The sequence below is a fragment of the Meles meles genome, chromosome 13 (assembly GCF_922984935.1).
Source record: "Meles meles chromosome 13, mMelMel3.1 paternal haplotype, whole genome shotgun sequence".
Lineage (NCBI taxonomy): Eukaryota > Metazoa > Chordata > Mammalia > Carnivora > Mustelidae > Meles > Meles meles.
The window spans coordinates 76227347-76249806 of NC_060078.1; the positions used below are offsets into that span (position 1 = coordinate 76227347).

The 22460-nt window shown below is 55.3% G+C and overlaps 1 protein-coding gene and 1 long non-coding RNA gene across 5 annotated transcripts in view; one reads left to right on the plus strand and one right to left on the minus strand.

Annotated features, from left to right (window-relative positions):
- GRK5 (G protein-coupled receptor kinase 5) overlaps positions 1–22460 on the plus strand; it is a 207053-nt gene that overhangs the window by 161369 nt on the left and 23224 nt on the right. Inside the window, exons 5-7 of one of the 4 annotated variants that reach the window (XM_046027594.1) lie at positions 1363–1440; positions 17729–17829; positions 19524–19616. In XM_046027594.1, the coding sequence (XP_045883550.1) occupies positions 1363–1440; positions 17729–17829; positions 19524–19616 (272 nt within the window). Of the gene's footprint in view, positions 1–1362; positions 1441–13823; positions 13829–17728; positions 17830–19523; positions 19617–21024; positions 21109–22460 lie in introns of those variants that run through there. The other 3 variants (XM_046027597.1, XM_046027595.1, XM_046027596.1) reach the window with 3 other exon arrangements.
- On the minus strand, positions 13837–20717 carry LOC123955490. Its single transcript, XR_006821288.1, has 4 exons — positions 19856–20717; positions 16451–16591; positions 16114–16318; positions 13837–14733 (listed from the first exon to the last, which is right to left on the minus strand). It is a non-coding gene; the product is annotated as an uncharacterized LOC123955490 (long non-coding RNA).

Genomic DNA, 22460 nt, shown 5'->3' on the forward strand with positions numbered 1-22460 from the left:
TGAGAAGGCTTCCTTCCTAGGGGGCAAAGCCCACTCCTTGGACGCTGCCCAGATCTTGCATCAGTTGCCCAAACGTGGCCAGCTTCGCTCTGGGGCTATTCGAGACACCAGTCCTGGGCGGGCTTTGGAGTGCACCAGAAGGGTTGGGGCTCTAACACGGAGGCAGCAGAGTGCTTTGAGAAGGCCTTTTAGACCGAGGTAGACCTGCGTTGGAAGCCAGACTTGGTTTGCTTTAGCTGCACGGCCTTGGGAAAGTTAATTAGCCTTCCAGTGCCTCGGGCGGTTCGGTCTGTCGAGTGGGCGGGGTGGCTGTAAGGGTCACAGATACACCAGCGAGTACAGAACTTAGGAGCTGGTCCGCATTAGATCCTCGGTGGTGGCTAGCATCTGACTTTCCCCTCCTCTCTGTGCTTTCAAAATTGGGCTGTTGAATGAGGAAATCATTCAGACATGAACTCCAGCTGCGGAGTTGAGAGAGGCCAAGGAGGGGTCTGGAGGGCCCCCAGCCACAGAGGCTGGCTGGAGAGTCCAGGCTCATTAGAAGGCAGCTCATTCGTCAGGATGATTAATCCTCGCTGCCACAAGAAACAACCCCCAAATCTCAGGGGTGTCCCACCCCGAAGATTCTGTGTTTCTTACGCACAGTCTGATCGGGTCTTTAACTCTCATGGGTAAAGACCGGGGTCCTGGCTGCTTTTCCGGCCCCATCATCTTGAAGATGTTGCCTTGTGGTCACTGCCAAAGGGGAGGAGAGGAGTGAAGCAAGGGCATGAGCATTAACTGCCTTGCTGCCCACGAAGGGCCAGCAAGGGAGGCTGAAGGATTGGGGCGGCGTACGGCGCATACAGCTTCCTGCTTGCCTTCTCAGCCCCTCTGACCCCAAACCGAAAACGTTGTATGACAGGCTGGTCCTCTGGTGCTGGTGAGACAGTCATGTCCTAAAATACTCAAAGGTGTGAGGCCCCTCGGTGGGATCAGATCTTGCTGGGCTCTGTAGCTATCTGGGCAGTTCATCTTCCCGGTACCCGCAGACCAGAGGTGACAGAGGTGTTTGGGGCTGCGTGTGAGGTGGGGAAGGGGCAGGCTTGCTCTGAGCTGGGGTGGGCTGGGCAGTATTTTTAATTACAGTAATAAATAATGATAGGTGATAATGAAAGCAGTGTGATATATCATCCATCACTTCGGACTTTAAAATATTAGTGTTACAGATTCCATTCGCCTACCATAAAATCCATCCTTTTAAGATGTATAGTTCGGTTGGCCTAAAATGTTCAGAGTTGTCCAACCACCAGGATACTTCATGACCCCCAGTAGCAACTCTGTACTCACTAGCAGTCACTCCCCATTTCCGTCTCCTCCCAGCTCCAGGCACCCACTAATCTGCTTCCTGTCTCTGTGGATTTGCCTGTTCTGGACGTCTCGTCTACACGGAATCATACGGTGTGTGGCCTTTTGTATCTTCTTCCACTGAACGTAATGTTTCCAGGGTGTATCCGTGTTGCAACACGTGTGCGTACTTCAGTCTTCTTTATGGCGAGATGATACCCCACTGTACAGATAGACCCTATTGTTATGGATCTTGTCCTCAGTTGATGGACACTAGGATTGTTTCCACTTTTTGGCTAGAATGACTAATACCGCTGTGAACATTCATGTACAAGTTTCCGCCTGGATGTAGGTTTTCATCTCCCTTGGGTAGATACTTGGGAGTGGAGTAGCTGGGTCATAGCTAACTCGGTGTCCAGTCCTTTGAAGACCTGCCGGACTGCTTTTGAAGGGGCCGCACCGTTCTCCATTCCCACCAGCGGCACCCACGCTTCCCATTTCTCTGCATGCTCACCAGCACTTGGCATTTTCTGTCTTTTTAATTGTGTTCATCTTTGAGGGCGTGAAGTGGTATCTCATCGTGGTTTTGATTTGCATTTTCCTAATAGCTAATGGTGCTCAGCATCTTTTCACATCCTTATTGGCCATTTCTAGATCGTCTTTGGAGAAATGTCTATTCAGATCCTTTGCTCATTTTTAAATTAGGCTGTTCATCTTCTTAATGCTGAATCCGAAGCCTTCTTTGTATGTTCTGCATACAAGTCTTTTATCAGATACTTGATTTGCAAATATTTTCTCCCATTCTGGGAGCTGTCCTTTTACTTTTGTGATGGTGTCCTTTGAAGCACAATAGTTTTTAATTTTGATAAAACTCAGATTCATTTTCATTACTTCTTTTTAAATGACTTGCTTTCCTTTTGTCTTATCTTTCCTTGTCAGAAGGTCTCAGGGTTTGGGGGAACAGAGTGCATATAGGGACAAAGTGAACAAATGGTGGCACACTCCAGGCCCGTGAATCTGTCTTCCTCTGGAGAACCCAAGCCCGCTTGCCTGTTGGGAAGAGCAGGGCCAGGTCTGGTCCTTCCCGATTATTCCAGTCCTCCCAGTTGACGTAACAATATCCTATCCTTTAGGCCATCTGTGTCCAACACTGCAATGACATCGTACCGACCTGCTCTTTGATTTTCCATAGCAACTCTCCAAGCTGGGTGTTAGTGTACCCATTTTACAGATCAGGCAACTAAGGTCTGGGAAGGGAAGAGGCTAGTTTCAAATCATGGAGGCAGGGCTTCGGGTGAGCCCCTGCGTATCCTGCGTTGGCAGTGTTGTTCGTAGCCCGTCTTGCCGTGATTCACATAAACCCGTGATTCACTGGGTCCATGAGCAGTGGTGCTGAGTCTCCATCTTCGAGCTGCACCACCCCAGGCACTGAGACCTGGTGGGGGGCTTCCAGTTTTAATGTACTATCAGCAGACTCCAGGGGCAGCTCAGACCTGGTGGAGGGTCCTGTTGAAGGGGGCGGGGAACCAAGGTGCGCTGGTGGGTTAGGGCAGACTTCTGACTTGAACCGGCTTGGCAACCTCTGCAGGATGCTGGAAAAGGCCAGCGGCAGGCAGCTTTTGGAGGGCACTTCTTGCTGGAGGTCTGCTGGCAGGATGTTGTTCTCTGGGCCCCACACAGACACAGGCCTCTTTGCTTCTGTAAACAATGATAGGGTAAGGCAGGGAAGTTTGTTCTTGTTAAGGGGAAGTTACCCATCAGCCTGAGTTTTTGCACAAAAGAAATCTATTCCTAGTGCTGGTGTGGCTCTCCGGAAAACATCCACCTTGTAAAAAGTAAAGAGCTTGAATGAAAGGAAATAATAATTATTCCCAGTTCCTCTTTCTCCGGCCCCCAGCCCCCTGCTCACCTCACCGGGGCGCCTCCCCCCTTCCCGGCCCGGGGAAGCCGATTAGGAGTCTGAGCTAGTCCAAGGTGACTAGCTTCTCCGCGGGGACTATTCCTCTGCCTTGGGGGCTATCAGCAGCTTTGGTCCGTGCCCTCAGGAGCCTGTGGAGCCCGGTTCTGCCACCTTCCTGCTGTACATTCCTGGAGCCTCCGTTCTCCCATCTGAGTATGGGGACGATGAACATGGCACGCAGATGGGTTCATGGCCAGCCTTCCTTCTTACCGCCCCTCCACAGTCTCTGCTGTATCCGCAGATCGCCCTTACAATTAGTTCTATAAGTTTTTTTCTCTAAAAATTAACTCATGTCTTTCTGTTTAAAATCAATGAGTTTTGGGGTGCCTGGCCGGCTCTGTTGGTGGAGCATGCAACGTTGATCTCAAGGTCGTAAGTTTGGGCCGTACATGCGTGTAGAGGTTACTTAAAAATAAAATCTTCTTAAAAGCAATTAATTAATTAAAATAAACGAGTTTCAGAAGAAAACTTTGTGTCAGGAACACGCCTGGAAAGCCAATATTGGTTTGTCATACAGAAAGCTAACTGGGAAAGTGGCGTTAAGTCCTCCCGGAGCCTCTTTTGCCTGCTTAAGGCTCTGAGCCTAAAGCCACCTTTCTCTTTGTTTGTAAGAGAGACTAGTGAGTATTGGAGACAATACTCACTAGTGAGTATTGAGTGAGTTAACAAGACAGTGGCCCCACACTGAGGCTTTCTTCTTGATGACAGGAGACTCAAAGGAGAACTGAAAAGGGAATACCTTTTTCACTGAGTGATTCAGTGTCATTTAACTGTGTCCCTGCACCTCCTAAGACCGTCCCATCATCTTCGGAAAATGCTGGGCTAACTACCTCCCAACTGTGATGCACTTTATAAACGAGTTGGCTTGTTGCTGGAGAGAGCGTGGCCTGGAGCCAGGAGTCAGTCAGGCTCATTCCTCATCTCCCTTCCTGGGTTCTGTGGACTGGCTGGGAGCTGGCCTAGAGAGTCTGCCCATGGCTAACCACTCCTTGGTCTCCATGGCAACCCGGGGCATGGGATATGGGTGGTTGGGACAAATCATTCCCTTCTCAGTGCCTGCCCCATCTTCCATGGGGTTTGGGCTTCCAGACACTGGCCCTGGACCCAGCATTTCATCTCTGCTAGCTTGCTTGGCCCTCATCTGTCTCCCAGAAGATGCCTAGAAGAGCATCTCCATCCTGTTATCAGTGAATCCAGTGAGCTCGGAGGTCGCCTTCGCTTGAGCCCCTCCTCGCAGGATCTGGCTGGGCAGGCAGCGGGGCTGGGAGGGGGCAGCTGGGCCCGCACCCTGGCTTCTCCCACTTCACCACAGCCCTGCCAAATGACTCCGTGGAAGAGGACTGAAAAGAAAACTTAAGAGAGGAACTTCCTGAGTTTTCTCAAGCAGCAGTGGGGAAGGGGAGGCTGGGCATCGTCCTCTTCCATTTTTGGGAGCAGCAGAGAGCAGAATGCAAAACAAACAAAGGCACAGTTGCGCTTACTAGCTATCCTGGGGCAAGACGGAAGGGAGCTAGCATCCACTGAGCAACTGCCGCATGCCTGGAACTTCGTGTTCCCTGTTTCACTCGGTCCTTGTGGCGGTTGTCTGAATGGATGAGAAACAAGGGTTGAGAGGGGTTAAGTAATTGCCCAAGGACACCAAGCTTGGGCTGAGTGGGGAGTCGAAGCCAGGCCTGAGCCCCAAAGCCTGCCTCTTCTCCTTCCCCTCGCAGCCAGATGCCTGGTCTCCCTAGGCCTCAGTTTCCATCTGTAGAGTGAGGAGGTTGGCCCGGATGCCGTCTGAGACACCCTTGCAGTCCCAGGAGCAATTCTTACTGCATGCCAGACAGGATTCTGAAGGCTCTCAATGACTCACTTTAGCCTCATATCTATCCCATGGGTTGTTGCCTCCATTTTAAAAATGAAGAGATGGACACAGAGAGGTTAAGTAACTCACTCAAGATCACAGAGCTGGGATGGGGAAGCTGAGACTTCCGTCTGTGCGCTTGACCCTACCCCATCCTGTTCTCTTAAGATGACCTAACCTGGCTCCCTGCCTTGGGCTCTGCCTAAGTCTCTTCTTGATTGAGGGTTTGGTAATGACCCAGGAGCACTCACCAGGGAGCTAGAGTACGGTTTGGAGAACAGAAGGGCCTCTGAGGGCTCCTTGGTCACTTCAAGTTCGCCCCAGTGCCCAGCGCAGCACCACTCCCCATGAAGGTCCCCTGCTGCTTAAGCCGCCTTCTGAATGGAGGTTTCAGCCTCCAGAAATCCTGGTACATTGGGAGAGGAGCCGAGAGCCCATCCTGGGGGATCATTCCTCCCATATGCCCTGAGGGGATAGAGGATACCTCCTGGCATGGGCCCAGGCACCTGGGCAGTCTCAGGCTGAGGTGCCCAGTCCAGGGCCTTGCGGATATCTTTAGCTACATATTTCCAGTATGCAAAGACACAGAGACCAGCCACGGTTGAGCGGCCTGGAGGCTGGACCCCCTTTTGCCTCCCTCCCCCTCCGCAGATCCTGGCTTTTAAAGAATACTTGTGGCTTGTTGGAACCCAGCTTTAAAACCTGAGCTAAGTCAAACTTCTCATTCCCTATGTGAGGGAACTGAGGCCCAGAGAGGGGCTGCACCCCTCCTCTCCAAGGTTCACATGGTTTGGGAGAAGAGGCAGGACCATTCCTTGCCAGGCTTTCCACAACCCTATGCTGGAAGCTTGGAGAGAAGGCACTAGAAGGAACTGACTTCGTTTTCTGATTTCTACTGTCTTTGGCCTGCCGCTGGGCTTCAATTCTCCCAAGGCTCTTATTTTGGGGGTTTATATGTGTCTAAATGCTGCAACATTTGGAGCATCCCGGCAAAGCCGAAAAGCTGCTGGGGCTGAAAGTTACATCGTTTAGCACCGGTGCTTTTTAAGTGGAAACCGTTGAAGGGGAATCTTGTTAGCTTTTTCCTTTACTAAGGGTAGATTCTCACGGGGCAGGTGTGAGCGGGTCAGGTTAATTTAGCAGCTACCATATGCTCTATGTTCTGCACCTCTCTCTTGTCCCATCTTCCTGGTGGTCCCACCTTCCATGCTGTGTAGGAGACACGCATGGCCTTCTGTGCTTGGCAGAGGTCTGTAGCTGTTGAGGGGGCAGGCCGGGAGAAAGGACAGCAGGGCCCCTGGCAGATGCGTGTAGGCCAGCATTCCCAGCAGCCTGGCCAGAGTTGCCGGAAGGTGGAAGGAGCCCAGTGCTCATCAACAGATGAATGGATAAACAGAATGTGGTCTGTCCACGCGATGGAATATTATTCATCCGTAAATAAGAACAAAATCCTGACACAGGTTGCCACGTGGGTGAACCCTGAGAACATTATGCAAAGTGAAAGAAGCCAAACGTGAAAGACCACACATTGTGTAATTGCAGTGAGACGAAATGTCAGCATAGGCCAATCTGTGAAGACAGAAGTGGACTACGGTTTACCGGGGGCTTCTGGGAGGGAGAGATGGGGTGTTACTGCTTAATAGGGTGATGAGAAAATTTTGGGAAAAAGATGGTGGTGATAGTTGTCATTATAAATAGATTTATTGCCAGTGAACCGTACACTTGAAAATGGTTGAAATGGCATTTTTTATGTTGCAAATATTTTACAATAAAAGAAAAAGTACAGAAAGGGAGTGAAGCTGAGCTACAAGCCCAGTCTGCGTGATTCAGAGCCTGTGCTCTGTCTCCCCCACTGCGTTGTCTTCTCTAAAGTCAGCCAGAGACAACTCCCCCCGCCCAGGTCCGCTTCTCAGGTGCTGCAGGGACAAGCAGGCCTGGGAGGACAGGGGTGCTGCCGTCTGTAAGCTGTACACGCTGGCTGCCGCCTCCCGGCCCTTGTCCGGCTGCTGGCCCTGCTCACGGCCAACCTGGGGCTCGGCTTCCACTTCGTACCGTGTCATTTGCATGGTCTCATGTCAGGGTCTCTCTGCACGGCATTTTTAAGAACTGTGTCATTGTCCTTCGAAGAGACACACTTATTTCTCTTCCATGACTTTCCTGGAAAACAAACTCTCTTCGCCCGCAGCCTGACTTCTTTTCTGCCCCTTCTGACATCCCTGAGGCTGCTGTGTCAGCAGGGGCTCCTCTCAGCATGCCCGTCTGGGTCCCTTTCCTTTCTCGTGACCTTCCAGGTCAGAAACTGGGACGATTCTTTGATGCCGGTGGAGCCAGCTCTGCCTCTGATCCCCATTTCTGTGTGTGTGTGTGTGTGTGTGTGTGTGTGTGTGTTTGTGTGTGTGTGTGTATAGTATTTCCTGCTCAGCATTCCTCTCTTTAGAGTGGCTGGAGACAGAGAAATCAGCCTTAGGCTTCCTGAGGACATAGTCCCTCCCCACCACCCCCCCAGATCTGCCCTGGGTGGGCAGCCATGCTGGTCTCCGTTGACTCACCGTGGGGCCTGATTGGGTCTTGGGCAGAACAATGACATCATGGGGGGTAGGGGGTGGGGGGTTTCGGTTCAATTCCCAGGATCTTTGGAGAGTCCTGCCCCTCCTTCATTCCCAAGCCCCATGGAATGAAATCTTCACTGGAGAAAAATCTTCCAAGGCCAAGATATTTCCAACACAGTTTCAAACTGAAGCCAGTTTGGAAGCCGAGGAACAGGAGGGAGGGTGTTCTGGCAGATGGAAAGTTGGCTTGCTGGGCCATGGCCTCTCACGCACAAGGAATGAGGGACACTCCCCGCCGTGAGTGTCCTGCAGCGGGCCCCTTCTGACCAGAGCTCCGCTCCGAGTTACCTGCCCAAGGCTGCACTCACCCAGAGCACAGAGGGCTGGATTCAAGCAACTTGGCAGGAAAAAAGTCACCCTCCTGAGGGTCCCGATAGCCGGCGCCGCCTGGGTAAACAGCACCGTCATCTCCCATGCAGTGCTTTGGGCCCACAGGTCATGGCCGGGGATTATCAAATTGACAGAGCCCGGCTGGCCCCTCACTCCCGTCCAGGCACGTTTTGTTTTGTTAATTATCGGTTCTAGCTTTTGACGTAAAGAGTCGAGGCCTGGGTCAGGGTCACTCATGTATTTTCCTTTCTTTCTCATTAAAATTGCCTAGTGCTCCGGGCCCCTGACGAAGTTCTGCCGATGTTTAAAAATGTCCCTCTCTCTCTTTCCGACCCCTAAAACTCCTTCCTCCTGATTTCTGCAAAGCCACTTGAACAGCAAAGGAAACACGGGTCAAGACCCATTAGGCCCTAATCTGCTTTTCCTTCTTGAAGGGTTGTGGCTGTTTCTCACGGGCTGTGTTTCTCCACTTTGCTGACCCCGGAAACGTGACGCCCTGTGACTTGGGGGTGGCCAGGTCAGCGGGGCACCATCGCAGGGCTGGAGCCAAGCACTTGCTGGCCTCCGGGCCCCTCACTCTGCTGGTGACCTCTGTGACGCTGCTGTTTGGGGTCCTCACAGGTGATCCTGCCGTCCTAAGTTTGTCCAGAAAAGTGTCAGGAAAAGAACTGATTCTCTGAGAGCCGTGGGCTTCTCAGAATACGTCTCAGTATACAAGCCCCAGCAGCTAAACACACGAAGGGTCCTCCTCGTTGCTCAGCCAAACCCCCTTCATCCTTTGGGCCTGAGTCAGACCTCCCCTCCGCCCCGAAGCCGCTCGTGTCTGATGAGGCTGCTTCTGGGTGTGAGAGGCTGCGTCACTCTCAGCCATCCTTTGTCCCCGCCAGTCTCGAACTCCTTCGTGCCCTTGGCCGAGTAAGGTGGTCTACGAGGTCCTTGGGGTGGAGCTCATGCCACGAGCACAGAATGGACCGTCAGGGAGTCCGCGTGGCCGAGGGACGAAAGCAGCCTGGACCCCGTCGGAGAAGCAAGCAGACTCCTGGCTTTCCAAGCGCTCGCAGAGCCGCCTCTGCTCTGCTTGAGAAGACCACTCCCGCCCCTGCAGGGTCTTCCCGGCCAGCGGTTGTTGCCCAGAGACAGGGAGAGTGCCAGGGTGGTCGCCTGTATGTGTGTCCCAGTGGGATCGTGGGCCTCACAGAGGATGCCGGGTTACTTCCCAGCACCGTGTCCGGGTGTCGGCTTCCGCACCCTCTCCTCCTGCCGCGGGAAGCTTCCAGGGAGCCCCGGGAGATCCTCGGACTCTGGGTCTTTGGCTGTTCGTCACGGAAAGGTAAAGGTGAAGATCTGGCTCCTAACAGTTGGGTGGCGGGCAGACGGTGGACCCCCGGGGGTCCCTCCGGAGAAGGCCCCTCCGAGACACCGCGCCGTCTGTTGGAGATGGAGGATCCAGGTCTGGAGGGGGCTTGAAGCGTAAATAACCTGGAGACCGACCTCTTACAAAATGGAAGAGAATATTGAGTGTTTCCTGAGAATGAGAAAAGAAATCACAACCAATGACTAGAGCCTTGGAGATTCAGGCCTTTTATCTGAGATGCCGCTGTAGGGATGCTTCCCTGCCCCGCCTCCCCCGACTTAGAGCTCTCTGTAGCCCCCAGGACTGCAGGTAAAGAGCCCCGAAGCTTGAGCTTTCTCTGCTCCAGTGACTCATTTCTGACTGGAGTCTGTGCCCACCCTGAGGGGAAGCAATAAGCTCCCTCAGAACTCGAAAGAGGCACAGTCATTTCTTGTGCCTCTTTCTTCACGATTTCTTCACAATCATCATTTCTTGCCTCCTACCCCAAGGACCTGTGGCCACCAGCTGCCTGTCCAGCCTTGTGTCTCTGCCCAGCAGGGCTGCATCTGGCACGGCACCCAGGCCACGAGTCAGGCTGACCACGCAGACGCTCGGGGAGGACCTGGGGGTGTTTCGGCCGAGAGCGGGAGGGCTCAGACATCAGATCTTGCGTGGAGACAGCCACAGCCCACGGCACTGCTCACAAGCTTCTGTCTGGGCTGATTTATTTTTCCCAGTGACCAAGAAAACAAAACCCCGACTTTGTCCTTCAGTTCTGCTCTTATTTGGGGCTCGTGGATCATGTCTGCTGCCTGGCCGTGGTGGGAGAGAGGAACTGCTCCAGATGGACCCAGAGTGCACGACAGTGGCTTTTCCACATGCCGCGGAAGGTTTTGATTAAAAAGGTGGAAGAATGGTGCTTTCTCTTCCTGTCAGCCAGACCTTAAACCAGCCCTTGAGTGAGGAAAACTCTGTGCAAGGCTGCCGTTCAGTAAACTCCCTCCTTTGTCTCCTGGTCGTGATTGGACGAGCAGGTCTTATTTCGAGCCGGGATTTGGGGTTGAAATGAGCCCCCATCACCCCCCCTCCTGCTAGTCCCAGGGCCTGTCCTTAGAGTCAGGCAGGCTGGGCCGAGTTAGTTCCCAGAACTCAGAACCAGCCAATCGGAGGGGTGGCAAAGGAGGGAAAAGCCAGGAGAGAGGAAGCCTCTGGTCGTGCTTTGGGTCGTGTTTGGAGGGTCCTCCTGGTCCCCTACCCTACCTCCTAATTTTACAGGGAGTGAGTTAGTCTGGGTTATTGGCAGCAAGTGGCAAGTACTTAACTCCCAGTTGCTCAAACAAAGGAGGAATTTACTGGAAGGGTGGGGATATGATGAAATGGAACTGGAGAGTGCCCCCGCCTGTTCATGGGCTGGGGAAGCTGGCACCAGGACGCTTCCCCCAAGGGCGGCTCCAGGTTCTCCCCCAAGCCTCCAGCCCACAGTGTCTGCCTGGGACAGGCACACCAACCTTTTGTAACTAAGAACACCCCGCAGAACTCTGGCCCAGTCGTCATGAAGTCAGGGTGGACCGGAGGGTGAGGGTGCTTCTGGTGGGCAAGACACTCCTGCTCTCCGCTTCCCTCTCCCCTGCAGTGAATGCGAATGTGCGCGCACGTTTGTTCAGCAGATACTTTGAGCGCCTACTGTGTACCATCGTCAGTTCTCATCCGCGAAGCAGAGCAGAGAGATTAGAGCTTATGGAGCCGGGCAGGCCTGGGTGTGAATCTCAGGTCCCCCCTTTACTGACTGTTCTGGCTAGGAGCACGTATGGAGTCCTGGCTGCTCGCCAAGCATCGTAGCCAGTTCAGAGGAGACGGGAACGAGCAGCTTTCCTGCCCTTCAAGGAGCTGTCTGGAGCTCAGTTTCCACGTCTGTGACCCTAAATCACCAACTCCACTAGCTGGCCTTGTTCTGGGGAGCAAGAGATGTATACATTTGTGGGAAAACTGACATCGAGGGGCCAGTAACTATCGGGCCGGCCCCCCTCGCAGGCGCCCACAACCGCCTCTGGCCTTGGCTCCTGCTGGAGGCCTGATTCCGGCCCCTGCCCCCGCCCCCAGCCAGGCCCTGGCGGCTCCATATGAGGGCTTCCCACGGCTGACGCAGATCCCTTGTGAAGGGTCAAGGGGCGGCCAGGGTATGGCTGTGGGAGTGCCCCTCCCCTGTTCCTGTCCTGGAGGAGAAGTGGGAAATGGGGGTGGCCCCCACAAGAAACAGCTGCCTCCACTCTGGCATGGGCCAGACAGGCAAACCTCTAAGCAGCCCTTTTTGGAAGGCAGGGGGCCCTCCAGAACCCCTTTTCCCGCTCAGCTTTTCCTGAAAGCGGAGTCTGTCCACATTGGGAAATTGCAAATAGTTTACATGGGGAATGTCAGCTGCCCACATATGAAAATATACACATCATTAAGCCCTAAGTGCTTGCGTCTGGAGATAGAGCGGACAGTCTCCTGGGCTGACCTTTTGTTCACTGATGCAACCGCGGCTAATGAGCACGGAGCTCTTCGGTGGGATGTTTTCATACGGTGAAGCGAAGCATATGTTGGCCGTTAGCCTGCGTGTGTCTGTGCGCGTGTGCGTGCACGTGTGGTACGTCCAACACCACTATACAAACAGCGTTTACGCGAACACACAGAGTCCATTTCGCTTATCCTCCAGCCCCCATGGTCCTCCAAGACCAAAGTCTCGACCTCACAAGGTCTGAGAAGGACAGTGACGTTCTTGGAGAACATGGTGGTGTCTAGTGATAAGGCTCTCTGACTCGATTACCTGGGTTTGAATCCTGTCTTTGCTCCCATGCTAGCTGCGTGAGCTTGGGCAAGTTACTTAACTTCTCTGAGCCTATTTCTGCATCTCTAAAATGGAGAATTGTATTAGTTAAAACCTACTTGAGAGGATCAAAAAAGATAACCCCATGTAAAGCTCATAGGACTTAACATACGGTAGATGCTCAAGAGACAGCAGTGACGGTGACAGTGACACTTGCCCTGGGAGGTGGGACTGGGGGAAGGTCCTGCCTGCTCAGAAAATCAGCTCAGATGAGGTTGTATTAGAAGTGGGTCGTGAAGACGGGGTGGAATTTGGACGTGCCCTGATGGGGCAGGAAGGGCTTCTTCCAAGGGAACAAGCAAAGGTCCGGCAGCTAGAGAGCTAGAGCTTCCCAGGAAGAGACGAGTGTGGGGTGAGTGTCCATGAGCAGAAGGCTGGAGGGAAAAGCAGATTGAGAAGGGCATTTGGGGCCAGGGTCAAGAGGGCAGTGGGCTCTGCCCTTTGGAGTGGAGACCATCTGTGCTGTGTGGTATGGAAAAACTCCTTTGGCGGCCATTGTGTCACTCACTGCAAGAGGAAGTGGCCACAGGTGAGAGAAGAGAATTCTTGAATGCAGGGCGGTGAGGTGGAGACGGAGTGGAGGGGTGGGTGGGAGAGATGCCGGGGTTCGGCTTGCTGTGGGTGCGTGTCCCGTCCGTGAGGTGGGCACAGGCTGGATTTGAGTGGGGCCAATGAGACCAAAGCTATGTCCTTCCCCCAGAGCTGGCCCAGGACACCTGGTTCAGGGCCATTGCAGCTCAGATCTGCTCAGCCCTGCCATGGACTCTCTCCAGGTGTTAATCCTGGCTGCACCAGGGGCCACAATGTAACCTTGGAGGGGTCCCTTCCCTTCTTGGTCCTTTGTCTCAGTTAACCCATCTGTGCCATGAGTGACTGGAACCAGTGAGTCCTCTGTGATCTCTTCCTCCTGCTCCACCTCGGGCCCTGAATCTGTGAACAAGTGTAGGGTATGTGTTTCCAGAAGGTTCTGAGGGTGACCCCAGGGGCACTTGCTTCAGGATTACTGATGACTACTAAGGAGGTGTGGGAGGTGATTCCGAAGAGCCTTTCACAGCCCACCCATGCCTCCATCCCTGGGTGACGTTAGAGACACCAGCCACAGACAGCTGATTCCCTCTCGTCTGACGTCTTTAAACCAGAGACTTTGAAGCCAGCAGATGTTTCAGGAGCAAGGTTTTCAGACATGTGGGGTTCCTCACTCGGGCAGGAAATGACGTCCCAGGGCAGAGGGAGACAGCAGTGCCCAGGGGACCAGATGCAGCATCGCCCTCTCGATGCCATCGTTGGGCTAAAACGATGCAGAGGTCCATGAGAACCAGCCACACACAGATGGCAGCACCCGTGTCGGCTGCTTGTTTAACGTCTTCTAGATGAGTCGTCCTCTCTCTGCGCACCCCCTCCCTGCTTTCTCCAGCCCCCTGGCCTTTGCCCGTGCCATGCTGGCCGCCTCCACCTGTGTCAGTCCGACCTCTCCCTCAAGGTCCTGCGCTCGCCTTCCCTCCCGAGGGCTCCCTCCCAGGCCGATTTCTCATTTTCCCCCTCAACTGTCACTGCAAAGGTCACGCTCCCAGGTCTGAGATGAATCACTTGGTAATTATTTCAGGTGTGCCATCTGGCCTCCCTACTCCGAGGCCCAGGAGGCCGAGCCACCTGTGGGGAGTGTGCGCAGTGAAGCGCTGTGAGGGGCTCCGTAGCGCCACCTTGTGGGCGTGCTGCCGGGCCGTGGAGGCAGAGCTGGGCCCGGGCTATGGCCGCCCTGGTGCTGCCTGTCTCGGGTGGTGAAGTCAGTGAAGGAGGGCATCGGAGCGGCCTCAGGGCAGAGCCTCGGGTGCGGCGGGTCATCACCTGCTTCCTGGTTGAGTCCCAAGGCACAGACTCAGAGTAGACAAAGCACCCCCGAGCGTTACTGCCCCCTCTGTTCCCCAGTAACTGTGGGGGGAAGTGGTGGAGAGGAGCCTTAGCCAAAGAGGGGAGCAGGGTGCAGGTTCGCTTGCTCCAGGCGTGATTTCAGGGGCTCGACAGACGCTCCCTGCAGCCGACAGCTCCTCAGGGAAGCGGGGTTCTTTCTTGTCAGTCTGGCCAAAAGGGAGACAGCAGCCCCCAGTAAGCACAGCCATGTCCCCAAGACGTGTCGTGCTGTCTTAAGCTGTCCCGGAAGTTGGCCACGGAGCAGTCCTTAAGAGCAGCTGGGGTTCCTCCTGTCATCAGAGTGGACTTTCGGGCCAGGCTGGGCATATGGCCTCATGGAGGCTGGCCAGCTGGTGAGCTCCAGTGCCCCAGGCCATCAGGAGGCCATTCATGGTGGCCTCCAGCAGAGAAACCCTGTCCCCAATTTCTTCCTCCTGTCCTCAGAAGCGGTACCACCAAGAGCTAATTCCACACATTTCGGAGGAAACTTGGTGCCTAAATTCACACTGTGGTATTAAAAGTCAAGGCCTGCTGGCTGGAGCTACTTGAGACCATCTGGTGACCAAAGAAATAAAATGTCACTTCAAAATACTGCTGGCCTGAGAGGGTCCCAGACCCCAGGGCAACTTGTAGCAGAGACCTCCACCAAGACCCGTTCTCCTGGCCGCTTTCAGCCCTGCCGATATCTAAGGGCCTTAGGGCTTTTTGTGTTTGATTAGAAAATAGGGGCACGTCTTTAACATGGAGGAGGATAGTCTCCAGCCTTCTCCCCAGCCTGACCCTCAGCTTCCCCCCAGAGGGACAGTTCCTGCTAGAAAGAGCCACAGAGCTAATCACAGTTCTCCTGGCATTCCTGAGCTCTCTCACGTGATATTCCTGTCCAGAGCCCACCTGGCCCCAAGGTTACCCCTCCCTTCCCTGGCCCACCTCACAGGCCTCCTGGGACCAGAAGGGATTAGCTTCGTGGAACGAGATCTGAAATGTGGAATTCTGCGTTCAAGCCACAGGCATGGTATGCAGCAGCTGCGGCTGCTGAGACCCCAGAGCACGCTGAGTGTCTGGGGCACTTTACTTTCCATGATGTGCTAGACTCGGGCTAGGGAGAGCCGCCTTCATGAGTCTCCCTTGGAAACTGACTTCTCTGACTTGGAGGGAAAAGACCAACACCTTCCAGTTCCGTCTATGCAAAAATCACCAATGTCCTGTGGAAATGTCCCCTGGGCAGCTGCTCCTCTCACCCCCCTGGCAGGTTCGGGTTTCAATTCCTAACTCAAACGGACCAACAGCTTCTTATTCCCTTACTGGCAGAGGCGCTACTCTCTGGAGTCACTTGAAAGGGGGTTTGCTTGGAATCGCTTCATCTCTTCATGTTGAGCCAGGGACTGATTTAAACCCATGGTCATCAAACCAAATGCACTACTACCCGCTCATTAAGTCCTATTAGGGCTTTGACCGTGGGCAGCATCCCCAGAGCCCTCCCGCCAGCCCACCGCGGAGAACGAGAGCGGTGGGACTCCATGCACACGGCTGGATCCTCCTTAGGCCCTGGGCTGCCCCTCCCATTGGCTGGGGAGGCAGCAGAGTACGGTCCTCCGTGGGAAGGCCCAGGAGGGGTGGAAGTCTGAGCCCAGATTCCGCTTTGCTCTGATCCTGTCCTCCACGAAGCCTTTCCCAGATGACCCTGCCTGGTAATGCTCTCCCTCTCTGAGCGTGGGGGGGCTCATGGCGTTGAGCCCCGTTGCCTTCCATTTCATTCTTCCTGCCTCTGCTGGAGGGCTGCACAGTGCCCTGCCCGCCTTGAGGACTGAGGGGCTCCTGGGAGGTGGGGAATGGGTGAGAGGGGCCCAGGGGGCCCAGACACCCCACCATCTTCAACCAGACTCCCTCCAGACCCGCCCTCCCAACCTGTGTTCCTATCCCCTGTCTGCCACTTACTGGCTGGGTGACCTGGTGTCCACTGACTGAAATTTTTGGACCTCCATTTCCTCATCTGTGAAGTGAGCATTACGGTCTTCACCTCGCGGAGCCATGATGAGGGTTAGATGACGGAGCGCACCTAAGGTGTTTCTCGCAGGGCTTGACCACAGCTGGCCTTCGGCAGAGGCAAACCTGGGCTACCCATTGGTTTTAAATAGTGGGTCTATAGATAAAGTTCATTTGGAGGAGGAAAAAAGAAGTTTGCTGGTTAAAAAAAAAGTCTGTCAGCGGGGCCCTTTTATACATGACCACATGCAGCCTGGAGAGGCAAGAGAAATTCCCGTGAGGGCATTACCTGATTAACGTCTTTCCCATCTTCCTGGAGAAAAAGTGCTCAGTCAGGGCCACACTGGCTTCACCTTTTAACACCCCCGCAACGTGCCTGATGCCAGGTTCAGTCCACTCCGGCTAAGGGCAGGTCTTCCCAGGGCGGCGTCTGATGGCAAAATGGGTGCAGTGGAGTGTGTACAGGTGGGCAACCCAGCTGCCTCTTCTGAGGTCCAAGAACTGGGGGTTTCTCCCCATGACTTCCCCGCCCAGCATGTGTGTTTGGTCTTTGCTGACTCCTCCCAGATTCAGATCACATCCCGGCACCACGCATAGCTTCAGGTGGCTCCTTACTGTACGTACCGTGGATTCCGTTCTGTGCCTGGCATGGGCCCTTCCAGCCAAGGTTGCCTGGCCATCGGCTCTCATGGTGCAAATTTGCCCATGGCCTCTGGGTTTGTGTTGGGATTTGATTGCTCTGAAAGAGCCCAGAGTTACTGACCCCAAGAGATTCAGCTGCCAGAGTTCGCAAGAAAGTTCCCCAAGTCTTAGAAGCAACCTCCCCACCCCAGCAGCCAACCATCTCCGCAGAAGCTTCTGTGTGTAACGGAGGCAGAGATGGAGACACACAGTGGTCCCAGAGGGGAGACCAGTGTTCGGGCTTCCGGTTTCTTGGTGGGGGGGCTCCTTCTGCAACCTCGAGCATCTTTTCTGCAGTCTCGCTCATACAGGTTTTTAGGGAGGGAGGAACGGGGTCGGGGTCAGGGAGCCACCACCACCCAGGGCAGTCAATCAAAGCTGTGCCCATGGAGTGCAACCTTCCCCCGCCGCCGCTGCTAAGCTGTGCTTTTGCTGGCCCTTCCGCCCATTCCAGACCCTCTCATGCAGGACTTTGAGGCTGGGCAGGTGTTCACCTTGCCCTCTGTGCAGACAGGCCCAGCCTGGGAAGGGGCATCTGCAAGCTGCCAGGGGCCGACTGACCAACCCATCCGTGCGGGACAGTTCCATACATACATCTCATTCGGGTCTGACCCCAAGCCAAGGACACAGGGACATCATTCTCAGGGTGCCACAGATGAGGGCCACAAGGCTCAGAGGAACCTAGCGACCTCCACGAGGTCACACAGACTCAAAGTGGCAGAGCCAGAAACCTGGCCTTAAGTCTAGGCTCGTTCACCGCCTTTCACCCCAGCCACCTTTGCGTGCCCCTGAATGTGGCGTGTGGCTCAGGGCCCGGAGTGGGCAGGAGGGAGGGGAGGAGCCCCGCGCCTGCCCCTCGCTGACATGTCCTCTTCTCTTCCTCCAGTCCCCAGTTTTCATTGCCCAGGTTGGCCGGGACCTGGTCTCCCAGACGGAGGAGAAGCTCCTACAGAGGCCCTCCAAGGAACTCTTCTCTGCCTGCGCACAGTAAGTGCTCCCTCCCTGCCCAGGCTGGGCCTCCACGCGGCCCTGGAGAGGGGGTGCCTCTACCGTCCACCTGGAGCGCCGGCCCCGGGGCAGGTCTGCCATGCCCGGGGCCCCAGCCAAGCCACGCAGCTGTTTGTATACTTCTTACGAACGGAAAAGATACCAGAGGGCCGAGTCCAAACAAAACATCTGCCTCAAAGGGCGTTGAAAGCAAGTGGCTCTCCAGGCTGTTGAGACAGAGGAATGTGCAAAAACTTGACCCCGTCTGGGTGGTTTGGGAGTCCTTCCCAGGGCCCACCCCCCAGTGCTGCCAGCAGCCAGAGCCAGGTAGCGCTGCTGCAGGAAGGGGGCTGGGGGCCACCTTAGCCGCCCCCCGGTACCTTGTCTGCAGGCCCTACGGCCATCCTGATGGAGTAGGAGACAAGTCGGTGGGTGTGCTGCTGGCCAGACACCAGGGAAGCCCCGACCCGTCCCTTGCACACATACTGTGAAGGCGTGAGCCAGTAGGCACACCCATATGCCTGTACCCACCCAGGTAACCTGCCTCATAAGCTGACACGTACCTGCACACCAAAAACCTTCCGCAGCCTGATCGCCCCGCACGGCTTGCTGTGAGCCCCCGTTCAGCCTTTGCCCCCCAGACAGTGGGGAGCTTGCTGTGTGCCTGGCACCGTGACAGCTACTTCGCCGGCTATGGTGAGCAAGAACCAGGCCTGGCTTCCACGGCGCTTCCAGCCAGGCAGGGAGGACATGAAAATCAGTGCCCCTGTGCCCTGTGGGAAGAGCTGGAGTCCACGTTGAGAATGGGCATGGAGAGAGGGCCAGCTTGGGACCCAGCCCTGTTAGGTGCCGAGGAGAGAACCTCCCCCCTCCACAACACACAATAATAAACAGAAATAAGCCTGGTTGCTGTCCTCTTGGAGCTGGCTGAGGGTCAGATCTGACAGCGGGTGAAGCCCTGGGCTGTCCCTGTAGCCCTGAGGGAATGGACATCCCGGTCCCCTGCACTGGCTGTTGCCCTCATGTTTGGCAGGAGACCGGGTCCAACATGGCCCCACTGTGCCCACTGCTCCCCCACCCACAACCCCACGTCCCAAGTGCCTGGGCTGCATTGGTCAGTGTCATGGCTCTTTAAAGGAAAGAAGCCCATCTGCCCCTTCCCACAGCCAGCTTCAGGGGGGCCTGGCCCACAGCAGGCGACTGGTGAACTCTGCTGCGGCCATGGAAAGCTCCCGGTGGCTTCACTGGTCCTGGACCAAATCCTGAGCCTGGGCCGAGCCTGGGCCCTCAGGCGCTGCATCCCTGCTCTGCCCACCCCTGCACACACTCACCCCTGCACCCGCTTAAGTATTCTTCTGTCCTCACAGCAGCTCAGGAGTCCCTTCATGAGAAAGGGAGCTCTACCTGAGCCCCCCAGGGGCCTCACCTAACTCTCCGTCATGATAACGTGCTTCTGTAGGCCTCTCTCTGATGCTTTTCCCACATCACAACACCCTCCTCACGCTCACAGCTCTAGCCCGCGCCTAGAGCCGTGCCGTGGCAGGGCCCCAGTAAGTGCCCACGGGATCAGGTAGTCACTCTGGTAGGATGACGGGCCTCTGAGGCGGGTGTTACCCTGCGGATACGTATGCATGGCTCTGGCCGTTGGCTTCAGGCTAGGATTGTAAAATGGTCATTTATTCTCTCCGAGCCAGGTCTGTCCACGACTACCTGAAGGGAGAGCCCTTCCATGAGTATCTGGACAGCATGTATTTTGATCGCTTTCTGCAGTGGAAGTGGTTGGAAAGGTGAGTGCTCCCCGGCACAGCCCGCCTGCAAGCGTGTGCCCGCGTGTGCGCACGGGACGAGTGGGCGACGGGCTTTCCAGCCGAGAGCCCAGAAAAATCAGCGACCTTCGTGGCTCCATGGTTCGAGTAAAATTCGCCACATCCTCCTGTTGACTAAGTTCTCGGCTCTCTCTTCTAGAAGTGCTCTGTGCTTGTTACAGTACACGCGCGCTCACTCTCATAAATACGCACATACTTACCCTTGCTTGTTTGGTTCACTGGTTTGGGGAATCCTCTCTCTATCCGCAGAAAAGGAGCTGCCGTGTTCTCCGAGTGAGTCGCGGAGAGACTCATGAATGAGTTTAGCTCAGTCCCCTGTTGATGGACATAGAGGTTGCTCTCAGTTCCGTGCACAATCTTCCCTAAATAACGGGTAGCTTTGTAGATATCTCTTCCTGTGCTTTCGGAAGTCCGTCCACAGAAATCCCCGCAAAGGAATTTCGGCCAAAGCGAAACCGTGAGGGACCGCTAAGCTACCCTCCCAGACAGCCGTCCCCCGTTTCCAGTCCTGCCAGTGTCTCGGTGCCTGCTTCCCCTCAGCCTCACCCATACTGTTCTCGTGCTTTCCTGGCCGGCGTGTGAGCAGCAGGCTTTCCTTCTTGTTTATCTTTTCATCTCTAAGAATGGATAAAACTGAGCAGATTTTCCTGTTTTGTTTACTGCCTTTTCTCTGCAAAGTGCTCTCGCAGACACGGCAGTGACTCGGCTCCGTGTGTCTGAAAAGAAAGAGCCACAGAGAGGGTGTGGGCTGGTCCCACAGCAGGCCGGCAGTGCAGCTGCGGGGAGGCCCCGGCCCAGGACCCCAGCACAGGGCTCTGCCCACCACACTGTTCAGAATTGGCAGAACAGGGCAATGCCTGTGTTAAATCCGTGCTGGGCTGCACTGGTAGACAAGGGCAGGAGCATCCCCTTCCACAGCCCAGGGGTCCATGTGCCTGAGGCCTGCCCCCCACAGACGTCTGGGCACCCTCTGGGCAGAGAGCCAGGAGCCATTTAGCTTCTGCCTGTCCCCACCTTTGCTGGCCGAGTGCCCTGCAGATGCACGGGAAGCTGTAGGACAAGTTGCCCAAAGAGCCCATCCACGGCTCTCCCCTGCCCACTTCAGAAAGCCCAGAGGGAAACACCCAGCTCTGTACCACAGGGGTTCGTTTCTGTCCACCCCCACTGGTGGGAATGACAGTTGAGCAGGCGTCCGTCTTCTCTGTGGGCCACTCGCTGCCACTGGCCCCCTTGCACGTGCGCACAGAGGCTCCAGGAGAGCCGAGGAGGTGAGGGTCAGGGCAGACATCCTGCTGCGGGCCCTGGGGTCCACGGCCTGGGTCTGAGTCCTGGCTCTACCTTCGCAGGGACCTCAGCGAGGGCTGCTCACCCCTCCCCACGTCAGTTTTCTTACCTGTGAGATGGGGATAATAATAGTGCGTGCCGTCGTAGGCCTGGGTGCGGACGAGCTGAGGTAAGCGAGGTCCATGCCTACAGTGTTGGGCAAGGGTCAGCCGTTTGGCCCCAGGAAGTCAAGGCAGGATGCGGTTGTGGTTGTCGGTGAGATCATCAGCGTCACTGTCTGTCACCCTCAAGTGGCTGGTGTGGGAAGGAACAGCTGGCCCTTGTGTTCCTGAGGATCACAGACAGTGTGGGGGGGACGTCCTCGCCACCCCCTGCCCCCCACTCCCGAGCCAAGGCTGTGTGCCACACACCCCGACCTCTGCCCACCTTCCCGGGGCGGCAGTGTGGGCTCGAGACACTGGATATGGGCTCTGCAGCGGACTTCCTGGGATCCCAGCCCCAGAGCCACCACTTACCGTCATGACCTTGGGCAGCTCATGTCACCTCTCAGAGCCCAAGCATTCTCACCTGCACAGTGGGGACCGTCCCACCTCCTGATGCAGTTGTGCGGAGTACACTGGGCGTGTGCGAGGCGCTTCCCGCAGTGGCACCGTTACCCTGAAGACTCTGCAAGGCAGGTGTCCTTTGTTTCTAGAGTTTTGTTTTTTTTTTAAAGATTTTATTTATTTGACAGCACGCGAACGCGCACAAGCAGGGGGAGCAGCAGAGGGTGAGAGAGAAGCAGGCTCCCCACTGAGCAGGGAGCCCAGCGCAGGGCTTGCTCCCAGGACCTTGGGACCATGACCTGAGCCGAAGGCAGATGCTGAACTGACCGAGCCACCGGGCGTCCTAGTCCGTAGAGTTCTAATGACGATATCGGACGCTCACACAGCAGCTTACAAAGAGCCTTGGGATACAGTTGCCTTTTCAGTGTCGTTTTACTGAAGATACAAGGCTCAGAGAGGTTGATCAGTCAGTCCTGGGTCACACAGCAAGGGCCTGGCAGGGCTGGAACCTGAAGCCAAGGCCCTTTGATCAAGTCCTTCCCCCTTATTCCACCCAGCACTCTGTTCAATAGATGTGGCCATTGGCTTTGATTTTACTTGTCTCTCCTGGCTACTCGAAATGGAGAAACAGGCTTTTTAAATCTGTGTGTTAACTGTGAAGAAGTTAGGCCCTTTTGTGGGCATGAAGTTGTTGAAGCCTCTAGGGCGGGAACCTGGCCTAGAAATGCCCCTAAATGACTGACAGGACCCCACTTCCTCCCTTTCCCTTTTTTTTTTTTTTTTTTTTGCTAACAAGATCGTGGCCTGTTCGTGCTGTACTGTTGAAATATTAAAGGGATTTTCTCCCTCCCAAGGTTAACCGAGAAATTCCTCGGAGACTGTATTACACTCATTTCCCCTCGCAGAGGAGCTCTGTGGTAACGCCGACCGACTGTTTGTTCTCCATGTATCGTAAACTGTTAGGCCCGGGCGCCTT